Source organism: Notothenia coriiceps, unplaced genomic scaffold (assembly GCF_000735185.1).
Source record: "Notothenia coriiceps isolate Sejong01 unplaced genomic scaffold, NC01 NC01_scaffold00016692, whole genome shotgun sequence".
Lineage (NCBI taxonomy): Eukaryota > Metazoa > Chordata > Actinopteri > Perciformes > Nototheniidae > Notothenia > Notothenia coriiceps.
The window spans coordinates 8461-35648 of NW_011349393.1; the positions used below are offsets into that span (position 1 = coordinate 8461).

Genomic DNA, 27188 nt, shown 5'->3' on the forward strand with positions numbered 1-27188 from the left:
TGTTTGTGGTGTAATGTTCTAAAGTCAAAGTGACTCTTCCATATTTTCTCTCAACCTATTTTTACTATGAGTGTCCTCTTGAATACTTAAGTTGCAATATCTGTGTCACCACTCTTGATCACCACATTTGAGGGATCTATTGCTTAAAAGTGAAGTGAACTGGTATGTGATGCAGTTTTCCCTTTTTTTGTAATGCCAATAGCCAGATAAAAATTGGGGTACATTTATTAAGTGTGTTGTTCAGTCTTAATATGATACGTTGATATTTTCATTGTTTACTACTCACAAAAAGCCAGTTCAACAACTGGCAATTATAGAATAAGAAATGTATAAGTTGGACCAACACCAGGTGGTTATTTAAAAAAACAACTAGATATCAATTTGCTAAACTGTATCTGTCTCTTGTGATTATCTGAAAAATTAGGAACAGTTAAAGCTGTCCTCATTTTGCACCTCACTTACCATACTTCAGTTTCTTTGAAATAAAATCACTTTCATCAGTCTGGCTGATAAATGATAGTTTAATAAACATAAACACTTTCAAACATTACAGAAAAATCCATCAATTAAAATACACTCCTGCCTTTCACTGTTCAGGGTTAGTGATTGTTGATTTCATATACCTGGGCGGCCCGCCCAAGTAAAGTCTGTGTGGGAAACCCTGGTATGGGAGGGTTGACAGCTGAATAGGCTCACCTGGGCTTTTTTGAATGACATTGTCCCATGAATAAAGATTTGGCCTTTCATCAAAAGCATGTCATAACAACCCATTATCTCATTCTTAACTACTGTATACATGTTTTACAAAGAGAGACCATGGTACACGATAAAATCAAATATTTTGAGGCAAAACAAAGCAAATAACAAGACAACCCTTTACTGAAGGGTTTTTAAAATCATTGCTTGTTTTAGATAATGCATTTTTTACTCTCCCTAATTAATTGTAATCTAAATTCCCAATGTATTAGTTTTTTCTCCTCGTCTGTTTTGGTTTTGTTGGTTTTATTACATGTTTTGCCGTGAATGTGTTGGTATTGTCTCACCCTGTAACTTCTGAAAAATAAAAAAATATTGAAATGAAAAATAGAAAATAAAAAAATAAAATGCATGTTTAAATAAGAAGTATACAAACAATACAAACATAATGCAGATCACAAAAGCATCGTCATCAGCCTTGTTATTTTGTCTGTTTCCTAAAATGTAGACATTTTGTGGGATGGGTTTGTTCTCTGCTGTAATGTTGTTTTGTGGTTTAGGGTCCTTTTGCTTTAGGCACTTTTGTGGTGTATGGATTATTTGTGGTTTATGGATTATTTGTGGTGTATGGATACTTTGTGGTGTAGGGATTATTTGTGGTCTATGGATGCTTTGTGGTGTAGGGATTAGTTGTGGTTTATGGATTATTTGTGGTGTATGGATACTTTGTGGTGTATGGATGCTTTGTGGTGTATGGATGCTTTGTGGTGTATGGATGCTTTGTGGTGTATGGATGCTTTGTGGTGTATGGATGCTTTGTGGTGTATGGATGCTTTGTGGTGTATGGATGCTTTGTGGTGTAGGGATTATTTGTGGTCTATGGATGCTTTGTGGTTTAGGGATTATTTGTGGTGTATGGGCAATTTGTTTTACGCATTTTTGTGGTGTAGGTTTGATTTGTGGTGTATGATTGCTTTCAGCTCTGATGTTGTCTTCTGGTTTGTTGTAGATTTTTGATCGGTTGTTCTGTTGCTTAGAGGAGTGCTTTTCCTGGATCACAATATACAACAGCAGTCCAAGGCATGCAAGTTCACCCCATGTGTTTACAATGTCCAAATGATCAGCGTTGCTTCCAAAGCGGTTTCTGAGAGGCATCAGTGGCTGTCATCAGCCACTGATGCCTCTCAGAAACCGCTTTGGAAGCAACGCTGATCATTTGGACATTGTAAACACATGGGGTGAACTTGCATGCCTTGGACTGCTGTTGTNTGCTTGCTACAAAAGGAAAACTTTGAATTGAAGAAAACTTTTCTTCAATTCCTGTATTTTTTCATATCGCTATATATATATATATATATATATATATATATAAAAAAAATATATATCGCAATATCAGTTTTTTCCAATATCGTGCAGCCCTACCTCAGACGCTGTTTCTTGCAAAAATGTTGCCACATTTAATGTATGTGTTATGGGGCTTAACTGGTTAACCTGTTTCAATGTTGATTGAAGGATAGCCAAGTGGCCATGGTAAGGATATACCTCCAGAAGTAATCCTAACCTTTAGGTGTAAGAAACAATTATTAAGATAAATAAAATAGACAATGTCATGAAAATCATCAGATGCAGCTCTAGTTACACGTTAATCTAGTTGTGTATGTATTGAGAATGTTCAGCATGAATAAATAATGAATAATATTTATACAGGATGATGAAGATATCAGGAAGAGTCACTTGGAGCTGTGTAGCTCTGCTCCTCGCCCTGACCTCTCTGTCGGCTGTACAGAAAGAGCTCGATTCAATTAGTGATTTGAAGAAAATCAACTTTGCCCAATCTGTGCCCAAGCACAGTCTTCTGCTGCTCCACTGGTTTGCCAACACAGTTAACATCGATGAGGATGATGTCATAGAGCTGACCTTTGACCCAGACAGTGTACTACACTCNTATATATATATATATATATATATATAGCGATATGAAAAAAATACAGGAATTGAATAAAAGACAGTTTTTTTTGTCCGCAAACCATCCTTTCTTGAACTTTAATGCTATACAATTGGTATTTTTCTAACTATATTTAACCGGATGAAGGATTTTATTCACGGACGTCTGGATCTTAAGTTATCAGAGCAACAAGCTGAGCTAGCTCGGTTAGCAGCGCCAAACTGCCCTGGAGAAACACATGAAACTACTTTATTCAGTGTTTTTACCTTTAATCACCAGGTTTGTTTGCTTTGGAGATTTGATTGTGATTGTTTGTTTGTTTTTTTGCACGGACACAACAATTTACATTTTTTTACTATGTTCAATCTGAATTTACTTTAAAATAAAAAAAATCTATATTGATTCTGACTTTTCTACATCCAACTCACAGGTTTATCATTGCTTTGAGAAAAAAGATGATTAATTTACCCCTTTTTTAGAAGTGAAGTCATTTCAAATATTCATTTGTTCTGGGAATGTCCTTTTCGAGCCTGAGGCCTGAAAAACGGGCTTAACAGGTTAAACTTGATAAGAATGATGATGATAACGATATTATGTTTTTTCCTGCTTATAAGTGACAACCAAAGCCAGTAAAATGTATTTGTAAGTGTATCTAAAGTAATAATGAGGCTTCAGCAGCATGATTTATAAAGTGAAATGTGTATAAGTTCTAAGTGCCAAATACCCTCTTCAGTTCAAAGAGACAGCATTTCCTTGTTCAGTTGCAGTGAAGGAAAAGAAAGGAACACAAAAAGAAAAGATCATTAAGAAAAAAAACTTGACTTCAAATCTTCATCAAAATGCGGAACAGTGCCATAGTTAATACTATAAAGTTTAAACAACACAAGTAATCACAACAAACAACTCACCAGCTTTAGTCTGCTGCGGTATCAAATCTCTGTTGATTTGAAAGTGGGTGTGTCTCACCTGGGATACCGTGTCGCTATAAATACAACTTGAAAAAGGGTTGGCTGGGGTGTGGAAGGAAGGTTACAATAGATGACTTCATTTTATGACTTCATGTTTTATTTTTTACAATATGAAATATTGGAATGAAGTTTCAGATTTACATTTTTTGTAATATATACCGTACATATATATTTCGGACTATGCACAGTAGAGTGATCCAGCAAATGAGGGTTGTGAGATGAAGATGACCTGAAACACATTTTTCACAACTGGATTTGAACCAAGGGTGTGGTGGTTTTAGACCATGTGGTTAGAAGGTCCCAGAGCTTATTTTGTTTTTAAAATGTTATACTGATTCATCAAAAAGGTTTCTATTCATAGGGGGTGATATATTCCTTTTTTTTAACAATCTTAGTCAGTCTTCGCAAAATAATTGAAACTTCTTGTGATGCCCCTTTTCAACAGTTGACAAAATATAGTTAATCTAAAATGATGTTTGGACCAAAACTGTAGGCCTATAGACTTATTTTCTAAACTATGTGTGACTCTACCCTGATTCTCAGTAGGAGGAATAGTTCAAGCTGTGAAACGATGATGTTCAACTTCCCTGTACAGCTGCCTGCACATCTGCAACTCCACCTGCAACCAGCAGAAGGTGCTGTCTCACAGGTGGTCGGCCTCACACACCTGGAAGGTGTCGAGCCTGGAGGTTGTGTAAACCTTTAGTCCATTAAACATCACTTAAAGGAACATTATGGTAATCAGCTTTTTAGCAGTTGGCATGGCTTTTGAAAATATTTTGAACCAGAAGTGTATATATAAGTGGATTTCTGTGAAGCCTCAATAAATACATTCAGATGCTAACACACAGACACACACTCAAGCTTATCTTGATCTCCTATATGGAGATGTGTATACTTCCCATGGGAAAGGCAGAAAAAAGAACAAAACGCACACAAAAGAAAGCTTGAGTTTCTCTGTGGTCTCCACCCACATCTTTCACATGGGCACAAGAGCATAATTCAAAGGATGCTGTATACCAATACTCCCTTGAGTATTTTTCCATATTTTTATCATAAAAGTCTTACATTTTGAAAAATAAAAGCATCCCAATTCACTGCAATGCTTATTTAGCAAACCTGCAGGGCACAAGATGGCTTCCTTTCGTCCTTTTTTATTATATGTTGTATTTTTAATTATGAAACAATGACTTCACTATGCACTCTCTCTGTAGGGTTATTATTACATATAATGCATCCAATGAGTCATTCTTTCTCTATCCATCATGATTCTGTGTCAAGACCTTGTACAGCTGCAAGGAACGCTGTCAGGGGTCAGCCAGGCAGCCTGTCCTCCGCCTGCCAATACATGACACCATCTTGGCTCGGCACAGCCTAAAAACAACAGCCCCCGCCATAGGCTTTCTGTCGCTTCATCCCCCGTCTCCTCCAAATCTGTTTTATCTGAGATGGCCATGTCCACAGCAGGGCAACAACTCTAGAATAAAGGTGCAGGCCAAGTCATGTCGGAGCAAACAAATAATGGCTGCCTCACTCTGCATGCATGCAGGGTTCACCCAGGAGTCAGTGACTCTAAGAAGAGAGGAGGGAATAGAAATCTATTATTTTGTATCAAACAAAAGTGGTTTTTAACCTATTAATAACATCTGTCTTCACAGATGTTATTAATAGGTTAAAAAAGCACTTTTGTCAGCATGTCAGTTGCATAGCTTTAGAGTTGTTACAAAGTTAGAAAATCGGGGTATGTCTGGTTTCACGACACAGATCTGAACTCTCGAGCTCAGTGACTTTGAGTTATTGGTGTGCAGGGAAGGTGGTAAAAAAGTTGGGCTCCAGAGAGGCGGCGCATCTGAAAAGAGGCACAAAAAAAATAATGTTTAGAGCTCAGAGTTGGCAAGTTATGTTTGCACATGGACGTTCAGGCTTTTCATTTCTCTTTTTAAGCATTCGGCACCTCCGAATCACAGGTACAGCTTCCATATTCAATTGATTGAGTTTGGGTGTTAAATGTTTTGAATTGAGGGGCAAAGGCCAATAAGATAATGCTGTTATTTTCCTCTGTAGCGTAGAAGGTACTTTTTTCTTATCTTTTTCATTTCCTCACACTGTGGCCTGCTTTATCTATGTGAAGATAAGACTAGCACAGTGCTTGTATAATATCCTCCTGACAACATTTTATATCTGCATCATCCACAAGTAGCTTTGTAGTTTGCTGTTTGTTGCCAAAAATGGAGCTGAGGTGATTTAAAACGGAGTGTAGCAAACCCACTTTAGCAGCATCGGAACATGCTGTCATTGTTATCTACATTTTAGTATCTCCAGTTTAAACACCGGGCTTTTATTGGGGCGATAAAGTGGAGTTTCAGAAAGGGGGAGATGAAAAGAGAGAAGGCAAAGACAGAACGGTTTTAGACAGGCTGTAGTTTGGGGAAAATGGACCGGTTCCCACATTGTAAAACTAAGTATAAAAAGGGTTTATTTTAACTCCCTATTTGGTAAGAGCTGGTTTTTGTCACACTTACCATCTGTGTTTGTGTGTTGGGTTATGGTATCTTGTGTTTTTTATATATTGCATGTTGAAAAAGTGCAGAATTCCGAAGGCCCAAAACAAACCTTCAGATTGGTTAGATGGAGATGTTATATACTCTGCACTGACTGCAGCTGGCCTTTAACACTGAGGGGCCGGCGTGTGCAGGGAGAACGGTTTATCTTGGCAGAAAAGACTGTGTGTATGTTTGTAATTAAAGAAAACAAATCAATTTTTCTAGCCTGTTGTGCCTGCTTTTTCAGAAACATGACTCTTCATCTCAAGGTATTCCAGGTGCTGCCCTGTGTGTGTGCATATGTACGTGTGTGTGTACGTGAGTGTGTGTACATCTGTGTGTTCATGTGGTCGTAAGGTTGCAGTCAAGCCCCTGCACTGGTGTATAATTACACTTCCTGTGAGACTGGAGACAGCTGCTTGCTCTCCTCTTTAATCACACAAATAAATACTCTATAAGAATAGTAATCAGCCAAACTAATTGGTTTGTTCCCAGGTTTTTAGAAAGAAGTAAGTGAAGGCTGCCTTTCTCACTGTTGAACAAAAACAATCTGCACATGTGGAGGCACTTTTGAGTTGTAATGTCCTTCAACTTTCATTTCTTCTCTTTAGGTTCCCCTATAAACTATGATGTTGTCGGAAAAAGGTGACTTTATTTGCTGCCGTCTTTTTTAAAGATTATAAATGACTGCATGCTTAAGCATTGCTGGCTTGGCTCTCTACTCTATTTGTATAGTGATAATACGTTTTTTTTAAATCGTGTTCATCAGTGAGATGAAGTGAGAATGTTTTGGCAGGGTTATTGGCTATTGCCAAAACATGTCTGTTTAGTTGCTGTGGAATTATGCAATAGCTCAACCTTTTCAGCATTTGTTTCCTTTTTGAGAAATAACAAATGTCTCCATATCCTGTGCTTGTTCTCAGCAGCACCCACAAAAGCCTAAACACAGTTCACTGAAGGAAAGTAATGCATTTGGAATGTTAAACTGACATATTGCTTCTATAGGTGCTTTGTGAGATGTCTAGCACCAACATTTTTTGTAGTTTCATGAAAACTAAAAGCATAGTTGATCAGAGCACCTCCAAATGAATGACCAAGGGAATCCCAGTTTGATGGGACGTGTCTCAGGTCCGTGTGAGAGGAATGAATGGGATGTGGTGAATGCAGAGCCTGAGGAGCAGATGAGAGGGTCAGGTCAGATAATTAGGGTTGTAAATGATTCCCAAAGTTTAAGACAGGGACATTCAGCTGGCCCAAAGGCTCGTTCAACATCAGTGAGTGCAGATGTATGCACACACAGATCTGCTTTAGTCTCTCTATCAAGTAATGCCACAACCTCTCTATGTTAAGCTCATTTAGTTAGTTTACCATTACAACATGTTTAAATATGCTACTTTTTCATAGTAAAAGATCACTTTTTTGGTGCATAAGGGTTTTTTTTTTTTTGCTTGCAAGAGGGTGGGTTTCAAGAAGGAAGTGGGCGTGTCTTGTGGCCTTTCGTGCTGAGTCACATGACAGGCCTCGGTGGGAGGGGCAGGCGGGGAGCTTCCACAGCAGCTAGGCCTCTCACTGGAGTGCTGCACTTTGGCAGGGGACACACTAGCACATAGTTCACACACGGTGAGTGTTTTGCATACAGTCGGGTATGTGTGCGCATGGTTGTGTATGAGTGTGTTTGTAAGAAAGCAATCCCAAGTAGAGGGAGTACATGTTGTTTCCTTTATTTTTTCTATGTTGCGCCTCTTCCCTGTAAAAAGAGATTTGATCCTCTGTTATTTTCACATTCTTGACTTGATGGATATCTCTGCATGCCTTCCACGCGTACCTCGGGAGCACAGCTGTTTATATGTGTCTTAAAGTGACTGTTGTTTTTAGTAGCTCGCTGTCAGGATTGATATGCAAATTGCTGTGTAGTCGTGTTGGCTGCACTGTGAAAAAACCCTTTGGTTTCAGGTACAGGAGTGAGTGTTACAGTTGTTGCACTCAGGATTAGCATGTTTTGCATTTGCATGTGCATGTTGGTAATTACTTTTGTTGAAGTTTTGCATTCCCTATGTCTTTCATCTCCTATATATTGTGTACGTCTGCTCTCTGGCAAGCTTTGTGTTCAGCTAGGCTACATATGTGTGTATATATACTCACAGAGGGATGTTCCATCATGTTGTAGCCCCTACTGTATAAGTTCACTTCTCTTTCTTCCCTCCTTACATTGTCCATACACTGCACGCTGCTTTGTGACAGTGATCCATTACCAGATCATGTAGCAAGCACTCAGACGTTTGTGTTAGCTCCACACATGTGGTTAGCAGGCTCCTTAGAGTATAAAAGGTCATCATTTAGTTTAACTATTGCTTTGGAAAGTACAGTGAAAGATTATGTTGGCTGATGATAATTGGTTAAACAAAATATTTTTTCCTTTCAAGCAGGAAAGACTTTGTATCAAATTTGGACCAAAATCAAAGCATATTCTCTTTATTTTTTAGCTTTTTGTTCATCCCATACATCTTCAATTTCACTTTTAAGTACATTTTCATAATGTCTTGTTTTTTTTAATGAGTCTTTCTGCCAGTGTTTGAGTGAGAAAGTAACTGTCTGAGCTCTTGGCCTACTGGCAGCTATTGGAACAAAGCCGAATCTCTGCATTGTGTCATCCAGGCTTTGTTGTCTGGTGTTGACCTGAGGAATACAAGGCCCTGCTCTCTGATAATATCAAACAGATGGAAAACAGCGACCACCCTTCACCTTTTCAGAGAGTCCCCCGCCTTGGTTTTGCCTCACAAGCATGCAGGCACACTCACTCTGACACACACAGCTGTTGAAAGGAGCTCTGTTGTGGCCCCTGTGCATTGCCAGACGAGAACAGACCGTGTCCTTTCACCAGTGTTTGATGGGATGCTGAAAAGGTCATCGGTACCTTCTGTATCCTGAATGTCTGTTGCAAGTCTGCCAAATAAGCCAGTGCAGAAAGATTATGTGTCCGTTGTGGAATTCAGCATCATAACTTTGAAATTCAAAATATTTCATGACTGTAACCTGATCGCTGTAATTTAAAATTGATAAGGTTTGGTCTCTGCAGTTTGACGTGTGGCACATTAAAGAATAGCACGTTTTTTTAGTTCATGGATGTGCATGGGCACATGCATTTTGTAGTAATTAAAACAAAGGGTTGTAAAATGTGAGGCATAACAAGTTGTTTTGCTTTACACTTTCACTCAACGTTTAGAAATCATAATATTTACTGCCCCATATTTTTCACAAATAGATACTGTGTAAAAAATAGGTAATACTATAATATATCAACAACAGTCCTTTACTATTTTAGGTATAGAACTTAATCCCCAAATGAAGTGGGTACAACAAAAGGTCAAAAAGGATGTTTTGGATCTTTAAAAATAAAGGTTGTCCTGGGGATTGTTATGCTGTATGGAGAGTTGGTAGTACATTTTATTAAGCTGGTGAAGCTCAGGCATTGTTTACTGTTCTGGTTCTTTAATGGTTTTTAAAGTGCCGATAGAAAGTTGGACGGGTTTTTGTACAGATTCACACAAGTGCACCTTTTTTTTAAGTCGACCAGGAGCTAAAGATACCCAGCTTTCATGACATCATGTATAAGAGCATACTCAATATTCTAATACTGATTTGAGCAACAGCCATATCCCTTTGAAAATGACTATGAGTTGTCTCATGGATGACTACTTACCTGCCACAAGTTCTGCAGACGTCTCACCTCTGTGTGATATGACATGTCAAAATATTTCTACAGGAATAGTGCCTGACAAACGACTGCATGTTAAAATCTTGTTTTTTGAGTTTGACGTCTGACTGTTGATGTGTGGTTAGGTAGGTTGGTTATGTGTGAAGACGGAGGTCAGATTCCTGAGCCCCCTGGTCCCGTAGACCAACACTTGCTGTCAGCCGACCATTTCACTGATACACTCTGACCTGCCACTTAGATAAAGAACTGCACTAGATAGCTACCACAGTCGGGCTAATGCCTTAACTCCTGTCGGTGAGGGGCTAGCACATTATTGCTAGCTAACTTATTATTCCCCTCTATGCAAATAGCCTCAGCACATTAACAACTTCCTGATTCAGTGAGGGGTTGTGTACACACACTTATGGGTTAATGTTTAGCACTTGCTTTAGGCTAGAGTATTGTTTTCTTAGGCCTACAATTCAGTCAATGCAGGAATGTAGTGTTGTGGTGGAATGTATTTTCTTAATCATAGATGTTGTATTAGAAATGAAAGAAATTAGCCCTGGATATTGGAGGTGGTTGATCTGGTTGAGTGCTATTGTTTTGTATATTATTTATGGATTACACTTTGCCTTCTTTTGTAATTGGAGGATGATTTTCTGGTGAGCTGCTTGGTGTCTGAGGCAGTTAAAGAGCCTAGAAAGACAACAGTTCTGTTGTGCACCGCCGCAGTTCAGAGACTGAACACATTCCTCTGAGAGTCTAGACAAACCTGTGGGCTTCTACTGTCATTACCGTAATTTGCTAACAGTTCTTAAGCGTCTGAAAAGTTAGCTGCTGAAGCTACTTGCAGGGGCATAGATAAATCCCAGTCGTATAAAATACTTGATCAAGTAGCATCCGTTTGTAGCTGAAGGGAGGGTACACGTAGTTATCATACATGCCCTGACATTCATGCATACAGAGGACAGTTAGTGTAAGAAGGACATGCATAAAACTGGTAATTAAAAGAAGAGAGCATTACACACAAGTGACACACAGACGGCTGCACTCATTGTTCTGTTAGGTGACACGATGAGCGAGTCGGACCCTGCAGGGGTCAAAGGGCACATTTCTCCAGAGAGCTCAACGATGAGGAATCTGGGAACTGGGCCTTCCTGCACAAACACTGTGACTTTAATAACACAACTGGCCATGTTTGCACTGCCACCACCCCAATTTCCCCCTTTTTATTAAGGGATTCACTGTCAGGGGGTGGGAAACTGTGTCTGGTTGCATGTGTGCGTGTTTATATCCCTCCCCTGGGCCTGCCCTAAATCCATGTGGTCTGGGGTATCTAATTGATTCTGTGCTGGAGGGCTGTTGGAGCTCTAGTTTACAGTAATTTCATGGCCGAACACACTTTATTCTCTTCTCAGTTTGAACCATATCTCTTCAATCTCTTCTCAGTTTGAACCATATCTTCCTCTTAGAGGAAATCAACCATTCAAATGATCAATTTAGTAGATTAGTCCACCAGTTTGGGTTTGACATGGAGCTCTAAATAAGAAGTTGAAATGTGTGAGTTCAAGCTGCCTCCCTACATTGAAAGATGTGATTAATAATAATAATAATAATAATAATAATAATAATAATAATATAGTTTTAAGAATGAAGTGAGTGAATCAGTCTCCTGGATATGAACCCTTCTCTGCCAAAGTTTCCAGTCTTTTTCTTTCTCTGGATTCCTCTCGTGATTCGAGTCAGTTTGTACACAGGGTCAAACCACTGGTTTGTCATAAAGAGACTAACCTCAGCGCCACTCTTTTTCGACCTAAACTGGGAACATGACCTCTGACCTCCTCGCCACGCTGTCAAGATCAACACCCCGGACAGCTGAGGCATGGCGCGGTGGTTTTGACCACATCTCCACTAAACATAGACAACACAGTTGCAGTGCTCTTGATAGTTCTTCTTTTCTTTGAAAAGGCAACAAGCAGGGACGAGTTAAACGGGTTTCAACTGTATTTACATCCCTGTTTGAAGGCATGTGTGTAGTTAGTGAGGAATTACCCAAAAGTGGATTGAATCACAAAGTATTCTGCACATTGTTTCCTCCCCTCCTCCTCCTCCATTCCACACTCCTTCCTCTGTCCTTTTTTCCTGACCTCGTTTGTGTTAACCTCCCCCTACTCAGGAATACATGTCCTATTTGATTCTCCTCTTTATCTAATGCTTATCCCCAGACTCATGCCTTAACCAAACGTTCCTGCCTGCTTTGACCCTCCCCCTCCCCCCTTTTGTCTCCCTTTTTTTCTCTCCAAAATGCTTTTGTTGTAAAGAAAAATGCCTGCCATATTTACAAAAAAGAGAAATCTGATACTGCTATTAGAAAGAAAAAAAAATCCTTTAGTGCCTGTATTTGAAAACAGAATCACAGCAAACCCAGTAAGTCATACTCTGCAGTCCAACTCCTGCAATTAATGTTGACTCAATTGAAACACATTGTCAATAACTGGACCTGATACAGAATACAGGAGAGCTGAGGGATGATTAACTCTTAAATCAATGATGTATGGTGGGCATGTGAGGTGATTTACTGCCCAAAAAACGCAGTTTAACATCTTAAATATTTCTCTGCAACATGAAAAAAGTGAAATAATATGTGACAATCAAGTTCTTCAGTCATTTGACGTTCTGTAATCAATACTCTAAACTGTTATTCACTCAACTCTACAGAAACGCATGGATCAGGGTTGCATGGATGTGGCTTGACAAGGCATGGCAACACAAACAAATAAGCAACATTTGCTTCAAAATGTGATGACAGTGTTGGGGTTAGGATGTGAATAGAAATACATTAGCATTCCCCTTCCAAGTCTACTTCAAGCCAGTAAGAAGATCCCAAAGAAAACACAAAATACAGAACATTGCTCAAACAAGTTGCCACAATTGTTGACAGACAGAAACTCAAAGTCAACTTTATTTTAAATACCTCTATCTCACAATTCATGTAAAACTCTTTCGCTCAAAGTAAGTATTTCAATACGATTTCAAGGCCCTTCAACCGATTGAATAACTGCTATCATTTTATTGATATAGTCACTGAACACTGCTTTTAAGCTCCTTTTTTTATTTGGAAGAGGTTAAGAGTTGGGATTTGGTTTTATAGAATGGTATTACTATTAGTCCTTTTGAATCCCTGTTGTCCTGTAGGTAGTTTCTTTGGTGGGACATGAAGGTAAACCCTAGTTAAGCTGTCAATTTAGTCCCTGCTCTGTGACTTTTAGTAACCCAGTCCTGACGTGTTTTGCCCCTCACTAATACACGCATCTTAAACATCACATGGATTTGAAGAACTTCTCACATCAGTTGACCTGAGAAAGTCTATCAATAAGTCTATCTACCTATTCAGATACCTGACGTTCCTAAAGTATGTGGTGTGTTCTTATCCCTATTTGACCTAGCACTCATTTTGACTGTGCTGAATAAGGTCAGGGTAACGTCCAGCAGCTGGTTAGCCGCTAGGGCCAGACCTTTTTTTCATGTTGAGGTCAAATGTCTTGAGCGTTGGAGGGTCATGCTTTAACCCGCTGTCTCCTGACACCTGTGTTCCCTGGCTAAACCCCATTGTAGCACTTTGGCTGGACTTTGTGCTGAAGCTGCCAGTGTGAATGCCTCTTGAGTGATACATGGTCAGTTTATCCAGATGTTTTACAGTAGGCTACTCCCGAGTCCTTCACCAGCCTGGTTTTACTCTCACTCAAAACAAAGGTATTGACGCAGTACCCTTCTCACTGTAGTTTACTGAAATCGAGGACACAGGACTGAAAAGGTTTACTGCCTGTAGTGAAAATGATGGATTTGCATTGTTTGGTAGAGCTGGGTTTCCCACAGTAATGCTCCCGCACTCTGTGTTCTTCAGTGTGTGTTGTCTGTTTGCCAAGTCTTTTACGGTGTTTGACTCCTCTTTGACTTGGGCAAATGGGCGGTGTGCACTGAAGGACGTCAACGACGCTCTGAAGAGTCTTGCTGCTTCTGTCCGGGAAACCAGCTAGTTAGGATTCAGGATACGCAGACATCTCTATTCTTTTCACTCTGCCTTGGGTGGCTTTCGCTATTTCCATTCTCTCTAGGAGAACAGTGTGTGTTTACGGTTTGTTAAAGGGAACATACACTGTTAACTGAATAGATGTGGGTGGTAATGTTCTCGGAACCCTTTTGAAACAAGGAAATGACACTTATTTCAGGACAAGACCTTAGTTTTAAAAACAGGTACTGTGACATAAAGCATTCAAAGCTAGACAAACTGCCAATAATAGCGGCCAGATTACAGCGCCAAAAATACTTAGCCATGACTAAAAAAACTAAAGGGATATTGTATCACTGATTTGGTGAGTCTACAGTAGATAACATTTTCTCTAAATGATTCTATTAATACCTTCTGTAAAAGTCTGTAGAAATATAATGAGCAATGTTCATCACAATTTGCCGAAGCCAAGAGCAGTGTCTTTAACTGGTAATACTCAGGTTACTCTCAACAAGAGATGCAGCAAATTCTCACAATCAAAAAACTGGAATAACTTAATATTGCACATCCTTCAGCTCTTAAGATTTGTTCTTGTCCAGTCAGTGTGTTCAGAGTATCTATCATTATTCAAAAGAAGAAAGACCAGGTTAATTTTGTTCTAGTGTTTTGCAGCTGTAGTCGCTGTTGGGGGATATTTGAGTACACACTGAGGCTGATTTATCTCAAGTGTCTGTAAACTCCATTCGTTTTATGTCCATTCTCTTTGATGCTGGCATCCTGCCTCAGGTTAGGCTCTCTTGTCGCAGCATTGCCTGTCAAGGTGTGCTAGCCCCTGGCCATCAGTTCTGTTTACAGCACAGAGAGAGAGAGAGAGAGAGAGAGAGCAACAGCGATGAGGGAAGGATGAAAAGAAACAGTTTGTGCGAGGTAGAGATAAAGGTAATAAAAGAGGTGACTTCATTGGAGTTTGGTAAAGGAAGTAAAATGTAATGTTCAGGTTAAAAGCCAGATTAACAGTGGGAGGGAGGAAGAAGGCGAAGTTTTAAAAACAGGGGAGTCACACAGGAGAGACAATAGAAAACTAAGAGATGGCTTAGAGAGGGAAACTGATGACAGATGAGATAGGACAGTATCAGTGTGTGGAGGGAGGAAAAGGGGGAGAGAGAAAAGACCAGAGGTACGGGGAGGTGCGGAGGGGGGGTGGAGGGCAGTAAGTCGCAGTAAGTTGCTGACTGACTGCTGGAACAGGATGGGGAAGTGGTGAGGGAGGCCAAGAGAGCTGCTTCCATAGGTGGGTCTCCATGACACATTAACACACACACAATGGAGCACATTATAAAAAGTAAGACTCGATGTTGAGCATGAACTTGGCTTGAGTTTCCACAGCTGTGTTATTCTTGACTGGATTTCTTCCATTAATCAAGGCAGTGCCAGTTTGAAGTGTGTGGATTTTCTTCTCGTCACTCCCTGTTGATTTTAATTCCCCGAGCGGTACGAGCGAACCAGCTCGTGTTCTGGACTTCTTCTCCTTGTGGCAGGCCAAGTGTTGTGGAGGAAAATCTGTGCCTGAGCTGGAACCCACTAGCTGTCTCATTCTTGGCTGACGGTCCGCGTGTGTGTGTGTGTGTATTCATGTTTTCACGGGCTTGTACATGTGTGCAGGTCAGCTATTTGATCAAAAACAGGCAAGATTATGTGTGTACGAGGTCCACTGTGTTTTTAAAGCCCTAACTCAAGCATGAACTCTGGAGTGTGTGTGTGACTGTGACCCAGGCTAACTGGCTGAGCGGATCAGGTTTCAGCCTCAGCGGTCTCCCTCTTTTCCACTCTCACATGAACAGGACAGTAACGCTGCACTGTGCAGAGCGAGGATAAGGGAGGCCTTGTGAGGGGGAGCAGCTGCACGAACTACTGTACATGCAGACACAAACATACACACTGTAAATTCTTCACCTTCGCTGACTTTGTTAAGCAGAGTTTCAGCCACTTTCCGCATGCACTTTGAGTTTTAAAAGACCTTCGTAGAAATAAGACATGTTGAATATTCATCTTACAATTGGACTCACGTCTGAAGGCATTCCACAGGAGGACATTAAGATAATTATATCAAAACAAGCTGCAGAAATGATGTCCTGCCAAGTGCAAAGTACTTTAATTCTGCAGAGTATGTTTTCTTATAGTTTTAATTGTTGATTCAAAAGGCTGTGTTTGATTGAGATCATCTATCTGCTCTGTTTGAATGTCACGGGGTGTGTGGTGTTGGATATTTCTGGTTAGTTTTAGCTTGCTTAGCCACTTCGCTCTCTTCAGCTCAATCCTCCGTCAGGTGCATCCAAAGCACCGATGAGGAGGAAGGTTTAATGTGTGTTGTGTTTTTCAAAAATCAAGAAATTACTGATAATGGAAGGAAAATGTCAACATTTTAGGAATTACACTTTTGGGAAATCACAACCATTCCTGATGATGCTAATAGGTTTTCAATGTACTGAGTTTCAAAAAGTGTCCGACTCCTAAATACATTTTCTTTTGTGTCTAACCCTTTTTTGAACGTTTTTTTAAATGTATCGGGGAAAAACACATACAATTCCAAATGTCAACGTTATTTAAAAGTTACATTTAAGATATCAATTGTGATTTACTAAGAAAAAGAGATTAGCAAAAGTTGTCTTGCCACTTATTACCCCCGCAAAACATACACACACTCACACAATTCTGAATAATTAACTGCATCCTTTTTGGTCTTTTAAAAGCAGGACAAATACCTATCTAAAGTGCCTCTAAAATATTACTGTGAACACGAAGGAACGCCCTTCATCCCCTCGCATCACACCTCATCTCATTACCTTCTCTCTCTCTCTCTCTCTCTCTCCTTCCATCAGGGCCTGAGGTGATTCCCAGCTACAGCAGCAGTGCCATGTCTGAGGTGGTGATGCCTGATGCCATGGTGTCCCCAGCAGTGGGAGTCCCGTACGTGGAGAATCCCGGGGGCCCCGTGGGGGACTTCAGCTACGTAGGCATTGATGCCATTCTGGAGCAGATGAGGAGGAAGGCCATGAAGCAGGGCTTTGAGCTCAACATTATGGTTGTGGGTAAGTAGCGCACGTGTACACCAGCTAATGTTTCATTTGTATTGTCCAGATTTGCATAGGTGTGTCAGGTGCCTCACAGCAAGAACGTTCTACGTACTCAGACAGGATATCGAATCATGAAGACAACTTTCTCTCATTCTCTGAGCCTTTTCATCAAGTGCAGACTGCAAAGCTATTTTACATTTAGGACCAACCTGTTACACTTACACTTAAATGTCTGGGGTAAAATATTTTCAGTCAGCTCTTAAAGGATACGTCGTTATTCTGGTATGATTCACTTTTCTCTCTAATCTTTGTCAGAAAATAGAGGCCTCAAACTTATTTTAATAAGCTGCCACACACAGTTAGACTTCAACTGTATTTCCCACTGAAGCGTCTTCACTATCTTCAGACAACTTTTTTAAAACCTGAGCTAATCACACACACACCTAACAGTAAACAGGCCACCATAAAACTCACAGCACCTCCGTGCCGTATGTCTCCTCTGAATGATGTAGCGCCGGTTTGTCTTGTGTTTCATCTTCAAATAAAACGGCTTGTTTGAGAAGCAGCCTCAGGGTTGAGTCTAAGTTATGTCAAGTTGTGGAGGCAATGGTGAGCAAAACTTTCTTTCCCTGTTCAGTTATTTACACCACCTCATGACATCATGCTTTTTAAAGTCAACAATTTGGTTTTCTTTATGCAATTGAGTTCTGAAATTAGCTATAATGACTGCTGACCTTTTTTTTAAATGTTCTATTGGGTAGAGTTGTGTGCAAAAGAGGGAAGAAGGAACCACATCTGTATGTATATGATGTCAAAGACACTTGGATAAGCATATTTGGCTAATCTGAGATGTTAATTATTGTGTCTGGTTTAAAACATGAAAATGTCTGTCTCCACAATCATTTAATGGCAGTCTTAACAGAATCTGCTCTATGGAGCACCACGTTAGCAAGCGTGGGACTTTGGCATCCCTGTAATGATGGTTTGCTAATCGGAGAGTTTCGCAGTGAGACACATGGGGAATGCAGCTGTTACTGAGAGGGTGGAAGCTGTGGCATCAATGCTGCCAATGCATTAGAGTTGATCAAATGTGTTTTTTGTTTTTGTCATGTAGTGATATTAAGCTCTTAAACGTAGTGAATATGAACTCTTTTTTTTAAAACCTGCAGCTGATGTCTTCTATACTGATTGAACAAATCCATGTTTGCATGTAGCGTGTGCCTCTACATGCGCCTGTGTTTGACTTTGCGCCGTCATAAATCAGTAGAGGTCTCAATGTTGACTTAACTGAAGTTAAACTACGCATAGGGCCCCTCCACGCTCCTCTCTATAACCTACGAATAAGTTACATATTAACAGTACATTGCTTGAGTGCCATATCACAGTCTGATACAATGCTTTTATTTATGACATTGTGATGACTGTAAAAGTACATTATGTTATGCAACACATTTAAGGAAGTGTTCACATCATTTCTTTCCATTTTGGATGTCTCATTTCTTAAGCAATGTCACCCCAATTAAAAACTCAAGGTAATGTTGATACAGGATTTTAGTTTGAACTTTTGCATTACCATATCAAAATTATTTTATATTTCTGGTCCCTCATTGCACATTAATCCAAGCCATGTCATTGTTTCAGGGGGAAAACCAGTTCACTTTGGATCCGATTTGTCTTACTGATGGTGTTTGGTTTGCAGTCATGTGTACTGATGGCTTTTCATGACAGTGTTTGTGCAGAGAGACACCTGCAGCTTGTCACGGCTTCAGCCCAAAAACTGACAGCGTGGCGGCATTCAAACTGTCACGGAAAAAAAGAGATTGTGTTTGGGTTTAACATTGTATAGACTGTGAAGTACCTACAGCACAAGCAGTGTAAAAGTTTCATCTTGAAATGTTTCCTTCTCACCGCCTGCCTCTCTGTTTGTGCTTACAGGACAGAGTGGCCTGGGAAAGTCCACTCTGATGAACACGCTGTTCAAGTCTAAAGTCAGCCGTAAGTCAGTGCAGGCTACCGGCCAGGAGAAGATCCCCAAAACAATCGAAATAAAGTCCATCAGTCATGGTACGGCCATCTTGAACCCTTCGACTTTTCATTTGTGCTGTTTTTCTGTCCATCTGTGTCTGCAGCTCTGTCAGCCAAAATACACACATCTCATTCTCTGCCTCTTTATTTTTCTTTTCTTTCCTTCTGTATTTACACTTTTCTCTGTCAGCAATGGCAAAGAAACAGCTACTGCTTGTGTAGCCACTTAAAAAACTTAGTTACCCTTATTTCACTCTACTTTTCTTTAATTCTCTTTAAATTACTGTAATTATGGATGAAACGATTTTTGAATTTAAAATATTCTCAGCCTCATAAAACCAGCCAGGTTTCTAATTTCATAGCTTTGTAGATGAAAAAAAAATACCATTGCTGAGTAATGCTACATTTTTTAACACAGCCTTGTATAGTAGACATTTTATAGTCTAGAGTGTTTTTGACATAGTAGTTTACAGCGAGTGTCTCTGTGTGCAGACATTGAGGAGAAGGGAGTGAGAATGAAGCTGACAGTCATCGACACACCGGGCTTTGGAGACCAGATCAACAATGAGAACTGGTACGCTACAATTCTACCAACATTGAGCTGTCTATATAATGAAGTGAGATTTAAACTGTGTCTGACCAGCCCCCCCTTTTTCCTGTTGTCAAACTTTTCCTGTTCATGTTCTCTGTAACTCCATATTGTAATGTTCCTCCTTTAACCTCTACTTCCCACTTTCTACCTTCCTTCCTCTTTTATCTGTACCTTCTATCTCACCATTCCTTGAATCCACCCCTGCCACGGTCTAGCTGGCGGCCCATCATGAAGTTCATTAATGACCAGTACGAGGCGTACCTGCAGGAAGAGATCAACATCAACAGGAAGAAAAGGATTCCAGACTCCAGAGTCCACTGCTGCATTTATTTTATTCCCCCGACGGGACACTGGTAAGGACGCATTCTAACAGTGTTAAATATGAGCACAACATACTCAAAAGATATCAGTGCTGCCATCAGTGGCCCTTAGATGAGAACACAAGATGTTAGAGACTTGAAGGTAAGGTTCAAAACTTAGGAAAATCGCTTTATTACCTAGAGATTTATGAGGAGATTGACACAGCTCATGTTTGTACTTTAAAGACAAAGCTGGCTAACTTAGCTTAAAGGTCCCCTGCGGATTAAACAAACATTAGTTAGACGAAGGTGCTGTTTACACGGGAACGGAACGGGTTGTATCCGCTACTTTTCTCTTTCATATAGCCCGTTCGTTCACACGAGGCTGTAACGGAACCGCGGAAACGGACCCCTAAAACGATAACGGGTCCCAAGGTGGATAGATCTGCGTACGGAACGCTCTGGGGGGGCCAAACGGCTCCGTGTGTACGTCCTATACAATCATTTTCCTGATGACGATGAAGCCATTGCCCCGCCTCTCCCCACCTCTGCTGCTCACTGCTGTAGCATGGTCGATGTTAGTGCAAAATCTACAGCTCCTCTACCACAACCATCAGCAACAAGTGGACATGGAGAACTACATGTTGCTAAATCCACCGCGGAGAATAAACAGAAGGACAACCAGGCAACCATGGCAACCATGCTCGGGGGTCTTCTTCGCTGCTTTTGGTGCATTTTGTGGCGGAAGTACAGCGCCACTTACAGGCCCGGCATATGTACTATAGCGTCTCCAGCGGGTCGAGCGGTCTCGTGTGAAGGGACACGTTTATTGAGCCGTATCCGTGTGAACGGAAGACATTTTTGATATCGAATTTGGTTCGTTTGCATTCCCGTATAAATGGGGCTTTACTCTCAGTAGTTACTCAATGCATCTTGTGTGTGCCCTAAATAAAGTGTTGAATGCATTTCCTTTCTCATTAACCAAATATTGTACAGGCTGCATATTTACAAAATTAACATTTAATCATGTAGAAAAAATATATACATTAAAGCCTTCAGTTTTATCCAAGCCTTTATTGGGTTACATTGCTAGGCCAATTATAGCCACAAAATCACTGGAATAGTGGGAACCATTGGCAGGACTGTTTAATTCAAACAACAACAAAAGTATTAGAGATGTACAGAATGATCTGCCACCGGTCTCATATTTCCAAATGCACACACATCTAGGGGTATCTGGGTATCTTAAGCACAGCTGCATGCACACAATGTCATTGGTGGGGAAGTTCTTCAACACAAGTGAAGAAGACCACCTAAAAGTCCAAAGTATGCCAAAGGGGATCAACGTTCAAAACTACCATCTTTTTACATCAGGTGTAATTGATGCAGTGTGGATTAATGTGAAACATTTCTTCCACAGCATATTGAACATGAAAGCCGCCCACACACATTTCCGCTCGGCACTACGCAACGTATCCCAGAACACCAGTCCACACACACAAACACACTGGAAAGATTATCCCATCCGGCCCCTGAACGCAGCACACGGTCCAGAGTTTCTTTCCATGGATCTGTAACAGACACACACATCTGGCTCTGATCGGACTTTATAAACTGCAGTCCCTCTCCACACTGTGTTGGTTCAGCCCCTCACTGTTCGGAGCTCATGGGGTTGGCGTATACAAGCAGAAGACATTAGGGGCAGAGAGCACTCACGTCTCATGTGTCCATCAAGTGATAGATTCACAACACATTTTATAGCTTGTGCATTTGTGTAACTCTAGTCGAGTGCAGAGCAGTCTTGGGGAAAAGTTGAAAGCAGCTGTGGATTGTCAGCCTAGTTTCAACACACAGTTGAGAGATAGTGGCATTCAAGTGCTGCACCTCATTTCATTTTTGTGTCATGGCCTGTCTTCACTCAGGCAGGGGGGCTGGTGTAAAATAGCCCCCTGTCTCTGTGCCTCATCCAGCAGCGTTTCATGTCGATCCAACACTCCAACACTGCAGATGTCACATGGGCTGGCCAGCAGCTGCTCTGGGATCGCCTTAAGAAGTCTAACGGGAAGGAGAAAGAGAGGGAGTCTGTTTCTGGGAGCAGTCAATTAAATCCACACTTTTGTCTTTTTGAGATGTGCTCTTGCATGAGTGCACGAAAACTGCTTGTTGACAATGACCCGTCCTTTTTGAAGTATTGTTAGTCAGACCAGAATCCACTGCGATAACCACATGCAGATTCAGGAAAGGCCTCTCAACCAACCACAAATATATTTCAACCTCATCATTAGCTGTCCACACACATTTTTGAGTATGATTAGTTGGATGTAAAAATGTGAACTGGAAACACATTGTTATAAGATACAGCATTTCTTCATTCGGGAGAATTGTGAGGAACATCTGCCCCCTGCTGGAGGAGTTTTGTTCTAAAACTCATTTCATCTCCCTTCTTTTCTCATGTTGTCTCTTACCCTCTCAGTCTGCGACCTCTGGATGTAGAATTCATGAGACGTCTCAGTAAGGTGGTCAACATCGTCCCGGTCATCGCTAAGGCAGATACACTCACCCTGGAGGAGAGGGACTTCTTCAAAAAGAAGGTAACATTCATTCTTGATTATTCCTTGACTGATTTCTGCATTATTTGATTGAAAATGTATTATTATCCTCCCTTTAAATCCACATCTGTAATCTAGAAACATCATATGTTTGCCTCTGAATTGATGCATTAATGTTCTCATGTTTGTGGAGCAGCAACTCTTTCCTCTCAGTTTTGACACTCAAAACGCATGGCTGTATTCCACCAAGAACTCAAACAAATCGTTCTTTCTATGAAATGTACTTGCTACACTTATTCTACAAGGTTAATAAGGCAGCAGCGATTCATTTGTACGTTTTTATTAGCAGTCTTCACGGATTTTAAGATTGACCCTCCTCATTAGCGATAAGTAGGCTGAGCATGCATGTGCGTGTTTGTGTATATGTGCACAGGTTTATGCATAAGCATCTATCTTGTGAGGTTTTCTGTTGCTTTGTATTCAGTCTGCGATCAGTGGCTAAAATCAAACTTTTGTAAAAGATTAGAAGGCAGATTAGTGTTAATACCCATTTAATCTATACACAGATTTAGGTCCATTTGTCTGATGTCTCTGCAGACTCCATCAAGCACGCTCATCTAATTACTCCTGCAATTAAAGGCCTTAGTTTGTATCCTTTCAAAACTGCACTGGGTTAAAAGTGTGTTATGTGTCTCCAGATCAGGGAAGAGCTGCGAGCCAACGGGATTGACGTGTACCCTCAGAAAGAATTTGACGAAGACGCCGAGGACAGAATGATCAACGAGAAGATCAGGGTGAGGGGATCCTTTAAAAGCAATCACAGATATATGTGGCAGGAGCTGTGATTCTGTTAATCCTCATTTATGCTCAGACATGCCTTTCCACAAAGCACTGTTATCCTGAATCCATTATTGTTGATGTACTTAACATGAATGGTTTCTGACTCCATTGTCTGTTGACCTTTGAATCTGTGAGCAGGAGATGATCCCCTTTGCTGTGGTGGGCAGCGACCAGGAGTACCAGGTCAACGGCCGGAGGCTGCTGGGGAGGAAGACCAAGTGGGGAACTATTGAAGGTAAATCACCTCCACGTCTCAATCCATTCTTCCTCTTAGGTTCTTCTATTTAAGTTTGTTTTCAGAGTCACTTTCAGGACTTTTCTGCAACATAACTTACTCGGAAGAAGTTTTGTTGAGAGGACAGAAAGGGAGCTCAGTCAGTCAATAAAACAATGATGCAATCAGGCCTGCCGCAGACAGTCTGACTTAAAAGGACACACACACACACACACACACACACACACACACACACACACACACACACACACACACACACATCCCCTTCTGTATCACAAAAGATACACTGTGGATGATTAATGGCCGTCGTGTCTCATGGCTACTATGATTAACTCTTTTTTTAAATGATTTTATCAGTAGATTTTCTTTATCTACACAATAATAATTACCTTGTATTATCATTTAGATCCAACATCTCTTTATGTTATAATCAGTAGACTATAGTATATGTCTTTATCTTTTGTTGTTCTCATAATGAATAATATTTGTATTCACTTTTTGTATTTATTATTTTCATGTGTTGTGCCAATCAACCCCAGTGAAGTGAATGAAATTGGATTCTCACATAAGAAATGAATATTTGTCATTTGCTTACATTTATTAAATCTAGGGGGGAAAACCTAACCCTAGTTATTATTTGTGTGTGTTTTGTTTAGCTTTTTTAAAGAATTATAAGCTAGAAGTGTCTCTGTACAGTGTTGTTTTTTTGATAACATCCATGTCTACTACTGATTCATTTTCCAATATTTAATGATGTTATCCACTCCAGACAGGAGGCACCATCCCTCTATGAAGTGTCTCATTTAGTTTCATTTCCTGCAGACAGTGTTATCTCTTCAGCAGGACTCTGAGCAGACACACACATCTGTAGTGGGCGTTTGAGGGTTGAAAGAGAGGAATCCTCTCCACAGCTTCCTCTCACTGAGATCACTGACTCCACCCAGTGGACTGTTTAGGAAACATAATGGCCACAGATCACAGATGTCATACTGTCTGTCTTTTGGTGCCTTTGTTTGTCTTTTAGCTCATTTATGATTGTTTATGCTGACTCACAACTTCTCTCTCTCCTTTAGTTGAGAACATAGCCCACTGCGAGTTTGCCTATTTACGGGATCTCCTCATCAGGTGAGAAAATCTGTCTGCATCTTAAATTCTGTCTGACTTCATGCAGCCTTATGTGATAGTGTTTGCTTTATGACATGACATTATGCTCTACTTTGAATATTAATTTGCATCCCATATGGATATTACACCAAATGTTCAGTTAGCTAGTTTCTAAACATGTAAACTATTATTTCAATATTTAGATATCATTTAAGAAGCCGGAAATGCCATAATGCAAGCGTGAAGGTTTGCCCGTGTCTTCTACTGGTTTTTAATGTGTGTGTGTGTGTGTGTGTATGTGTTTCCTGCAGGAGCCATATGCAGAACATTAAGGACATCACCAGCAGCATCCACTATGAAATGTATCGTGTGAGGCGCCTCAACGAGAACAACACGGTGGTGGCTCACGCTAACGGTGTCCCTGAACATCATCTCGCCGCCCACGAGATGTAGACCCCACCCGCTCCACTGCAGCTAATCCACTGAGTGTGAGTCATTTACAATGGGACTTTGACCTTCACTGACAGTCTACCCACCACACCAGCCTTCCACTCCATCCATCTCCTTCTCACAGGTGGGATAGAAACTTAAAAAGCCTGCCAGAGGGACTTTATTTTCAATGACTTCCTGCGGCTGAATGGACTGTTCAGTTTTTTTGCCTCATTAACATATTGCTGACTAAGAGAGTGAAGAGAAGTTTGATTCTCCGTAATATGCTGCAGCTTGATTTGACCTGCTTCCAGATTTTACAGTTACCCTCTGGCTATTCCTTGTGGTGCCAAACATTAAGACAAAACAAAACGGACCGAAACTTTTTATCTTTCAGTGACAGAAATGCCTTAACCAGTAACATGTTTATCTTCTCCACTTGTACTTTTAAGTTAGATTTTAAGAATTCATGCCGTACCAGAACACAGTTTTTCTGTCTCTATGCAAACAGCTGTATCAACATATGTGGGAAGTGATGATTTAATTATTGCACTTGATCACTACATAGCCTGTTGTTTTACAGCATGTTGGCAGGGGGCCGGGAAGCGCTCTGCCAACATGTGATGCACACACTCATACACACACACACTCATACCAGCCTGTCTTTGTGAGGAAGGGTCTGTCTGCTCTGTCCCTAAACAAAAAAAAGGTTATCAAATAGCATATCATATGTTTGTATCTTTTTTCTGTCACACGCTTTGTTTTGCTATAACAATTTGTTAAATGTTCATGTTAAATATGGATGTCAGGTCCTAGACATATTTTTAAATTCCCAGATATAAATGTCATTGTTTTTTAATACAAATATCTTAAGAGTGATTTAAGATGAATAAGTATTTATGCACGATATAAAATGTGAATGTTTGCCATCAGATTATTCACACACACATGCGCCGACACATACACGCTCTCTCACACACTATCCCTGCTTTCGGGCCCATCGTAGTGCCTTATTTATTGGAGAATGTTTGCTAGCATGTTGGCTAAAACTGGAAAGAGAGCAGGTTTGTTGGTGCCAAGTCGACTACATTTTAGCCATTTTTCAATATGTTTCCCTTTTTTGTCTGCGGGAAAAGATCCAGTCTTCCATTGACAAGTCCTTTTTTCCTCTATTTCTCATAATATACCAAGGACCTTTACCTGTTTGGAACATATATATAATTCCCTAAGCTGTCACTGTCATGCTCTGTCCTGTATATTCTTCTGTGTTCTGATACATTTTTGTACTATTGATAATAACACATTTTCCTTTATCTTATTTTAAAGAAATAAAAATTAAAGTTGTAAATATATAATTTCTTTGATTTGTCTTTAATTTCGTGTACGTGTTTTATACATGAATATGTTTCCCCGGTGTTCCAGGGAACTCACCAAGTGTCAGAAAACACAACCCTCTCTATTTTCCTCCATACCCAAATCTCTTAAAAAGGGGCTGCAACGGATCTGATACTTACTGATCCAGATTTGAACACTTCTATGACGTCACAGAAGTGGCGCTACGGCTATTGGGCCAACTCCACCAATCAGGAGGAGACAGCCACGGACATTGCCGTTCGAAAGCGCTGGAGACGCTGTAGTACATATTTCAGGCCACCAGATGGTGCTGTTCTCACTGAATCCGAGCATGAAAGGCAGCTTTAAATTGAACGAAATGAGTAATGGCTAAAATGCATGATCTGTTTGGTATTTTGAAAAATGAAAAGTATAAATATGGCTAGCCATTACTCATTTCGTTCAATTTAAAGCTGCCTTTCATGCTCGGATTNACAGACAATAAACAAAGATTCAATGTTAAATCCCGGGGCTAGCAGCTGGATTGTTTTCAGCTTTGAGGCCTGCTGGAGATTTAACAATGGCAATGTATTCGGCCTTATATCTACAATGTGGAGGTTGTTTCAACAAATCATGAACAAAATGTTTGAGGATAAATTACAATTAACTACCACCTCCAAAACATCCTCCAACTGTTAGTCATTACACTTACATCTCCCTATTTTAGGATCATTGATTCTTCTAGCTGGGTAGCACACCATGACTATAATAAAAATATGTCATGTACTTGTCATGTAAAGTTACATTAACTTAGAAGTAACACAAAACGTCTTTTATTGGCAAAGCTTTTC

The 27188-nt window shown here is 40.4% G+C and overlaps 1 protein-coding gene across 3 annotated transcripts; it reads left to right on the plus strand.

The window, feature by feature from the left end:
- Positions 1–632: 632 nt before the first annotated feature.
- septin9a (septin 9a) lies at positions 633–26189 on the plus strand. 3 transcript variants are annotated; one of them, XM_010776086.1, is made up of 11 exons: positions 633–640; positions 4239–4244; positions 16738–16947; positions 18868–18996; positions 19450–19531; positions 19765–19902; positions 22322–22439; positions 23096–23191; positions 23376–23472; positions 24546–24597; positions 24888–26189. In XM_010776086.1, the coding sequence occupies exons 3-11, from the start codon at positions 16773–16775 to the stop codon at positions 25027–25029; spliced, it is 1029 nt and encodes a 342-aa protein (XP_010774388.1). In that variant the 5' UTR covers positions 633–640; positions 4239–4244; positions 16738–16772; the 3' UTR covers positions 25030–26189. The 3 variants fall into 3 exon arrangements, with proteins under 3 accessions (XP_010774388.1, XP_010774387.1, XP_010774389.1); XM_010776085.1 differs by lacking the exons at positions 633–640; positions 4239–4244 and adding an exon at positions 7683–7772; XM_010776087.1 differs by lacking the exons at positions 633–640; positions 4239–4244 and adding an exon at positions 15099–15149.
- The last annotated feature ends 999 nt before the right edge of the window (positions 26190–27188 follow it).